Consider the following 9032-nt stretch of genomic DNA (forward strand, 5'->3'; position numbering starts at 1 on the left):
TACTGAAAAACTTTGCTTAATTCATTATGGATCACAGAAGCTTGAATACAAAGAAGACCAATATTTTTTAATATTTAGAATGCATTATCTTAGAGATGTTGTAAGGTACTGTAAACATTTTAATTCCGTCAAAATAAATAAAAAAATAAAAAAATAAACTTATAAAAATAAAATAATAATAAAAAATTAAAAAAATCTATGGTGTTCATGTGCAATATAGTCTATTTAAAAGAAGAAACTAAACTCGTCTAAATTTATCTTAACTCTTGATTTATGAAACAACTAGAAAGATAAAAAATAAAGTGACAAAAAGATTTGCTTTTAAGATTAAAGATAAATCTAAATTAATTTATATACATATTTCCAAAATAATTAACCTACTCCATTACACCATGCTAAAGAAAATAAAATATGATTTAAATGAAGAATTTTTAGTAAACAAATTTTCTATTTTGGTATAACGATTTATTTAATTAATAATTATTTTTCTTATGGTGTAGTGATTAATGGTGGCATGGCAATCCGCGACCAAATAAAGGAAGGCCGGCAAAGCTCAGCTCTCCATATCTGTCAGGCTTAAGATGCGCGATAGCTGTCTTTGCTTTCTGTCTAAGGAGAAGCGCCCCACCCCCAACTTCCAGTCCCTGGCTCTGGAATCCACGTGGCGAGAACTCATTGAAAATCTTCGGCACGTGTCTCCTCGCACGTGGCGTCACCGGCAAGACGATGAAATGATCTTTACTGGTCCGCCGCAGGCGGGGTCGGGAGTTTGAAAATGTTTCCCGGCAACGGGTGGGATTCCCGGGACTAGTGGACACGTCGGATTGGTGGAGTGCTCCTGTGCGGACGTGTCAGCGGGATTGAGTGTTAGTACGTGCATAGGCACTGGAGTAGTGTTCTATTTGTTGCTGCAGGGCTCTTGGTACTGGAGCGGAGGAATTTGGTGACCAGGGAAAAGAAGAGGAGCAGCGGTGGTGTTCCGGTGGCGCAAGCAGGTTTGATAGCCAAAATGTCCGCGGAAAACAGCAGCGGCAGCCCAGCAGCTGCGAGTGGGAACAACAGGAGAGCGCATGCGCCTCCTGGCGGGCCGTCAACATTCGATCTCTTCAGCTGGTCGGAGGGGCCACCCGACAGCGCGCAGGTTCGAACCCCCGCGAGGCCTTCCGTGAGCACAGACAGCAATGCCTTTGATCAAACTGCAAATGCGTCTCCTGTCGGTCGGCCAACCATACGTATGCACCAGGTAAACGACTATTGTCTGGTCCTTTGCACAGATCTTGGTTTGGCAGGTTAGTTTTACGCTTCATGTTTTTTATATATCTGTTTTTGACCTTGCTTGCAGCCTGCTGGCGGGACGAGCACGATCACGTTTGGCGAGCAAATAACTCCCGAGGAAGCAGAGGCATTGCTGAAGAGGTAATTGTCATTTTTATCTTTGTCTATGTCCTTGTGTTTTTCCAGAGGTTCGATCTATTGATCTCTTGATGCGCTTGTGATCTACATTCTTCGAGCATTTATTAGTTTCCGCAAGGTTTGATTTCGGGAGAAGCTTGCTTGTATGTCCGTGTTCCTGTGGCCTTGAGTAGCACTTTGAGGTTTTGAATAAATTGTAAGCGGCAGATTACGTTCTGCTAGGTTTTTGGACTGATAAGCCTTTTTCAGGCAGTTGTATACCCATTATTTGTGTTGCATTTTAGCTTGTGTTTCTTTAAAATCCGGTTTCCTTGTTTTAAGTTATCGTCCGAGAAAATCTCCGCAAGTCGCCGCCAAAATATGTTATTTCCGCGCTGTGTGAGCAGCTATTAGGCCGTCTTTTAAAGCATTATAGGTTCCGCTGACTGTAATAAGGTAGAGGAGTTGCCCGGAAAGTTATGAAAATTTTGATTATATTTAGAGAAAATTTGACAAGGATTTGTGTAAATTCAGGTTATAGTGTTAAACTTCAAAATTTTAGGTGTTCTAAACGTTTGATGGTGCTGAAGCCATTTCCACCATCAAAAATAGGATTCAAACACTATCTCTACAAAATTTTTGAAAATTTTTGCCCAAATTCTAACCACTTTTGGCCATCTGGACAATTCCTCCGCTAGACCGGTGGCTAGACCGGTGTCTGTTTCCTTTTTCTATCAAATTTCCCACGTTAAACATGCCGTTTTCCGTTTCTACGTGCTGTTCGAGCAGGTATTTGGCTGTCTGCCGAACGCATTTTTTATTATGGTGTTTTCTGGAGCTAAGGTCCTTTTTTCTTTTAAAAATTCTCATCAGTGAAAATGTCTATAGATCGTCACTAAAATATACCATTTTCTACTAGTAAGATCCGTTTAAGCGTCTAGTAGACTGTATTCTTGAACTTTACTTTCTCGTCTAAAAGAATGGTTTCCTTCGGACACAACGGGGTGTTCGTTCACTCGTGACTCGCGAGGTCAATCTAGTGTTAAGCTGGTCGCCCGGGTTTATTTTTTAGGGAAAGAGCTGGAGGTCAAATCTAGAAAATTTTAGGTTTTACTACTGTTTTTTTGGTTCTCAACGAAAATCTTACCAAATAGTAGTTAAAATTGTAATTGTCCTAGCAAGGGCCCTGGTTGACTAGCTGTTAGACTATCTTCCTAATTTTGTTTCCATTAAAACTGTTTTCTTTGGAGCCGGTTGTTGATCCACGGATGAGGTGGATGGAGTGTTCTGCCAGCGGTTCTCCTTTGTTTCAATTTTGCGCCTGGATTTGTATATCATTGGTTTCAAAGGGATTAGGCTGGGTGCAAGTCGCTGGCAATTTTGGTAGGAGAGATAACTCTCAGACCTGGAACTAAGCCGAAGGAGCTTCCCTATCTGCAGTGAAGCTTCGTGGAGCACCTGTTATGATTCACTCTTCAAAAATGTTTCCTCTAGGTTGGGGCTTCCACACGTGGGTTAAAAAAATTGCAGTGTCTGAAGTCTGGTATTTGCAATGCAGCACCTTAGGGCATGTTTATTGAAGCACTTCCAAAAACAAACCGGGCTTTGGTGTGCATGCCTGAATTGTTTTCTCCCATTAAGTTAAAAATGTGCTTTTGTTGGCATTTACGAGTTGGTGTTAGTTGGTGCGTGGATCTGTATATATTCTGGGGAACAAAATCCCCTTTTCTTTCCCAATTCAATATTTTGTACCTGAATATGGGGATTTAAAATCTGGAGCTTAAAAGGGAAACATTTTCAGCCTCTAAAATGCCCCTATACAAAATCAGTGAACATGTTTCAAGTATCATTGCTGTTTTTATAACTCTCTATTCTTTGCGGTCAAGTTCTGTGAATTTATAACACGACACATGAAATTTCAAATCTTATTTTTGCTAATATGATCTCTTACCCTAAAAGTGTCTCACAGCTATCGCTTTTGTTCAGGTTGTTGATCTAATTTTGGGAGATATTTTCACAGGTCACATTTTCAGAAAGGTCTGCTATGTACAATGAAGATTTCATTCGGAGAATGCGTAAAAAAACACTCTGGAGTTTGTGTCTTAAAACTCTTTTGAATCTCTATTCCATGTCAGTCCATTTGTAAACATGATTTTAGATATGCCAAAAATTCCTTGACTCTGTTGATCTATTATAACTGGTAAGTTGAATTTGCATATATTGTTTTGAAATGTAGAATCGAAAGTGTAGAAGTCATGCATCGGGTAGATTAGATCCGATTTCCTTAAGCATTAGTGGGTGCCGCGCTGTTCTAGTTTTTCCATCTGTTATTTTATCCCAAGAAATTAAAGGTGCTTAGTCAGAGGCCTAGTTCAAACTTCACATGCTAACATATATTCTATGTTGTATAGTTATCAACAGGATTTCGTTACTGAATGACATAAATTTGTATAATGTAGTGGAATAGCTTAATGATGAGCTGAGAAGCCCTTCTACAGTCCAGTATGAGGGAGATGTTATACGCTAGAGTAATGTTGATGTCATTACTTATCAGCTTAGCTGATATAATATTGAAGAAAATTAATTCAATTGCTGAATTGAGGCCTCCGTGATCCATATCAATTTTATGAGAAAATTTTCGGCGTAAATCACATGAAATTTCATTTGTCGACGCGTTTCGAACCAACAAGTGTGGTTCATCGTCAGAACAAGTTGAAGAAACAGATCTAACTTTGCCTTAAATAGTTTGAGCAGGACCTCCAACGACTATATTTCTTGGTCAAGGCAAAGCTAGATCTGTTTCTTCAACTTGTTCTGACGATGAACCACACTTGTTGGTTCAAAATGCGTCGACAAATGAAATTTCATGTGATTTACGCCGAAAATTTTCTCATAAAATTAATTCACATTATTAAAACCATACAGTATGCCAACAATATATAATGACATAATAACAACATTTTAGAACACTTCTGTTTTTTTTTTGAATTTAGAAAACCAACAAGAGTGTATCTATCCATCCTTACTCCCTGATATTGCAAAGCCCTGAAATGGATCTGTCAATTTTTTGTACCATAAAAACATATGGATTGAGAGAGATTTGATCCTTCTAGGTGTTTGATAGATCTGAGATTAAGATGGATCTACACTGGTGGGTACTAGACACAGTAAAATGACTATTTCAAATTATTTGCAGACCTGCATGGTTAACATCGACACATCAGACTTTAACTGTGAGCATTACAAGGAAATGTGATAATAAAATAATCTATTGGGACTAACTTCCTATTCAATGGTAAAACTTTTACAGGGGAAGGGGATAATAAAATCAGCTATTGGGACTAACTTTCTCTCAATGCCAAATGGTAAAACTGTTACAGCCATTGTTTTCTAGCATCTTGGCCAAATTAGGTTAAGCGAGGAAACATTGGGTCGAACTTGTCAAATTTTAACTCACCGTTCTTTATCTAGCAGAAAGTGGTGAATGGTATTATTGCTAGGTGTCCATTACAACTCCAAGAAAGCAAATCAATAAGGGCAAAGATCCATGAAAATAGGAGCTTTCTGTCTTAGTAGTAAGCCATTCTCCTTTGCATGCATAGGTTTTTGTAACTAAGCAATGAGGATTCTGAGTCATTCCCATTCTTCTGTATTTTTTGTAATCTAAAAATTTCATAATTTTATTCATAAAAATCAATCTAAAAATTTCATAATTTTATTCATAAAAATCAAAATTACATTTTGCAGATGTTTTGTCTATTTCAAATTTTGATGATTTTATAGGAGGAATGCCACATCATCAGAAAGTCATCACCAGAAACATATACATCCCCAAAAAGGATGAAGTACCACTCAAGCAGATCTTCAACATGAACAGATTGTAAAAAGGCCTGTCTCAAAAGGTATCGCGATTCACATCTGAGCTCATTGTATCGCGATTCACATCTGAACTCATCTCTCTCAGTATCCCGAGAAATCAAAAAAAAAAAAAAAAACTTGATAGAAGATAACCAGAACTGCTCAACGGAACTAACAGTCACTAGTCTAAAAGAAGAAAGAGCTGCAGCAGAGGGCTGTCCGTCAAACTCTTGAACCTGCCAAGATCCTGGTACTGGTTGCGGACTCTCCTTGGATATTATTCTGTGAAAGTTGCCCTCAAGAGGGATGATATAACATATCAATTACTAATATATCAGTAGAGGTTATCTTCATCAGGTGAAGAGATTTCTTGCCCTTTCCACTTGGATAAGGAAACTCTCTCATATATTCTTGGGTCAAGTGAACTCCTAAGGGGTTTTCTGTTTACCAATTCTGTTTACCAAATACTAAAGGGGTTCATTATATTAGATATCATTTTTGGGATTCAATTGCGTTAAGAAAGTCATTCATCTAGACCATTTCCATGAGAGGTAGTCGTAACTGACTAATTTCTCATGATTTTTGAATAGTCTACTTAGCACTCATTACATTGGGTGATGCTCATAAGTCTGAAGAAGTGGGATTGAAACTAGTGAAATGAATCACATAATGTTAATCATAGCTTCCAAGACTTGTTACTTGTATACTTTATCTATCTGTATGAATAATGGGTACAATGGGTACAGATGTTAGAGTAATGAATGTTGATTTTTTACCGGTCTTTTTGAGGGTACAGGTGGAGTTATGAATCATTATACGTCACCTATTTTAACCTACTCTAAAGTTGAAAAAGAGGCATGTTAAACTTCGACTCCGAATATATTATGCTATAGTTGATTCACATTTGCTGGCCCCGTTGCGAGCATCTATGATCCTGGGACTTCCAGAAACCCCTTCTATTATTTATATAATCATAACCATGACTTGTTTATCCATTAGATATGGTCATAGTTGAAATACGTCAACAAATACTGTAAATTTTAAACCATATTGACTTCTCATTTTTCTTTAATAAATCATACCGGGTTTTTGTGTGGAATATTTTATGAATCTTTTTACTCTTGAAAATCTTGGTCCGGAAGTCCTTTTTTTTGGTATGTTTCAAACAATGCCACTATAGATTTTAGTATTCAAGAAAGCTGTCTCTGTTCTGCTACCATGTGATTCACGGGATTAACCTTCTGTGTTATTTACAATTTCAGGAGGCCTTGTTCTGATTTTAAAAAACGAGAAATGACTGGGAGTGGAATCTTTAACCCGGATAATCCAACTGAAGGTGCTGATTCTGCCAATGGCTATTCTACTCCTGATCGTCCTAGTGTACGACTTTACCAGGTATTAAAAATATCAAATCCCATTATACTTTTGTTATTAACTATTACTGATGTTTTCAAACATGTTTCATTTTATGACGTTGAGGATCAAAATGTTATTCTTTTGATGGTTTGTTTTTCTGATGCCGCTAATCTCTACTTTGTCATTCTTTACAGCAAGCTGCAGGAATAGTTAGTCAAATATCTTTCGGTGTGGATGGAAGTGTATCGCCAAAAAAACCTACTTCTTTAACAGAAGTAGCAAAGCAGAGGGAGCTTAGTGGAAGTCAAGAGTCATCTATTGATGTACATTTCAGGAAACAATGTTCACTTGCTAAATCAAAAGAGCTTATTGGCAATGATATCTTTGGGCCTCCTCCTGAGGTGCCACCAAGATCCTTAAATCGTAATTTGGAACCCAAGGAAGAGCCTAAGGAAATGAAGGAATCTGCGGAGCCAATGCCTCGGAATGTTCGTACGTCTGTAAAGGTCTCTAATGTAAGTGTTTTTATTCTAAATATTCCTTAAAAATTTATATCGACATGGTGGCTTGTGATGATGGTCATACTTCACAGACTGGATATGGATTGCTTTCAGAGGCATGGCACGATATAGCTAGGCATTTTTGTTTAGATAATTTATGTATAGGTCTGAACTGTGGGGGGGGGGGGGGGGGGGGGGGGGGGCAAGAACACGCAAGCGATGAGTTCGTGTAATGGTCAAGCAATCAGAAATATCGGAAACCATGCTTACAATCTAGTGTGCACGAAAGGGATTTTATAAGTTATTTCCGATGTTTGTTTTGTGGATCTCCATATCTTGTTTCTGTCATTTCTAATGCATGAATTGTGAATCCTAAGGTTCCGGGTCTATAACTTGCATCCTGTTGTGGATCCAGCCTGCAGGGGGCTACAGTCAAATCACATTTGGCCAAGAATCTGCAGGAAAGACAATAAGAAGGGTTCATGATCAGAAAGTGGCAGAGTTGACTGGCAACAACATTTTCAAAGGAGATACTCCATTAAATTCTGCAGAGAAGCCAGTCAGTGTCGCAAAGCTAAGGGAGATGAGTGGAAGTGATATATTTGCAGATGAAAAGCCAGTAAATCGAGACTGTCTTGGAGGAATCAGGAAACCCCCGGGAGGAGAGAGCAGCATTGCTCTGGTGTAAATAAAGATTTAACCAAGGATATACCCGGATCGATTAACCTTTTGAATGACCATCATGCATAAGATGACGAAGATAGCTGTTTGTTGTTAAGTTTTTTGGTGTTGTTTTGGGTTTACAGATTTGATTTGGGTTAAGCAGTTTGCATGGCAATTTCAATAACATACGAGCTATCTGGTGGGTGGATCCTTCTATAGGCCACTGCCAAGAGCTTCAACTACTAAAATGATATTCCTGGATTAGATGGAACTAGATGTGTTTAATGTGGTTGTACCTATTCTGTCTACACAGAACACACGAAGAATACATAGCGGACTGACCGGTTAACACAACTATAGAGCCCTGAAAGATGACAGGTGGATCTTATTATTTTCAAACCTGAAGCTGATTTGGATCTGACAAAAAATTCAGACTTTATTGATATTGAAAAGGTCGTGCTTGTAAGGACTGTATAATATTTCTATTTTAAGCTGTTATCTGTATTTCTCTCACCTGCTTACAGTATGCAGGGTAGACTTGCACTTATTCATGGTTGGATGTGCTCTCTTTCTCTCTCACAGATAAATATTCTAGCCAGTGGCTGCAGATGGATTACAAGGAGCTTCAGTGCCTCTTGTTTTGCACACCCCTGCAGATAACTGAAATTGCAAGAAATATCAGCATTAAAGAATGCAGTAAATATTTGAGATTCAAATAAGTTTCCTCAATTTAACTATTCTAATCCTGGTTGCAACAATGACTGTGAATGTGTTAAAACTTAAAAGGGGTCAATCAAAATCGCAAATCCAATGCATGTACACAGATATTTGTAAAACACAAACAGCATATCCATTGGCAGGGTGATCACTATGACATCCATGGTTTCTTTTCACGAGCTCCCTAAAGAAAACTGAATTACATCGGAGGCCATTTAGACCAGAAAAGTAGATTGCAAGAATAGATTTTATCACTGTCCACAAGAAGATCGCTGCATTTCATTTTTTAATTGAATTGGTGATTTCATTTTTTAGCTGAATTGGTGGCTTTCTATTTAAACAACTAGATTTCTGAGCTGTTTGTGTCATAAATGTTTAAAAAAGTTTGCATTTAACAGCGTTCTACACAGCCTTGTCTGATTCTATTTTTTTTTAAATATTTTGAGGATTTCAGGATTTAAATTCTCGCGCAAATTGGACGGTGTAGATTCAATGCTAATATTTTTGGTTACTTGCTATGAAGGAAAAAATGTAGGTTATAGATTC

General features: G+C 38.0%; 1 protein-coding gene across 1 annotated transcript; it reads left to right on the forward strand.

Annotated features, from left to right (window-relative positions):
- The first annotated feature begins 887 nt into the window (after nucleotides 1-887).
- LOC149139879 (uncharacterized) lies at nucleotides 888-8316 on the forward strand. Its single transcript, XM_089446855.1, has 5 exons — nucleotides 888-1243; nucleotides 1343-1416; nucleotides 6513-6645; nucleotides 6801-7121; nucleotides 7522-8316. Exons 1-5 carry the CDS (start codon nucleotides 1010-1012, stop codon nucleotides 7792-7794), a joined length of 1035 nt encoding a protein of 344 aa, XP_089302981.1. The 5' UTR covers nucleotides 888-1009; the 3' UTR covers nucleotides 7795-8316.
- Nucleotides 8317-9032: the final 716 nt, after the last annotated feature.

This window comes from Pinus tabuliformis, chromosome X (assembly GCF_031772625.1).
Source record: "Pinus tabuliformis cultivar Carrire ecotype Pingquan chromosome X, CPIR1, whole genome shotgun sequence".
NCBI lineage: Eukaryota > Viridiplantae > Streptophyta > Pinopsida > Pinales > Pinaceae > Pinus > Pinus tabuliformis.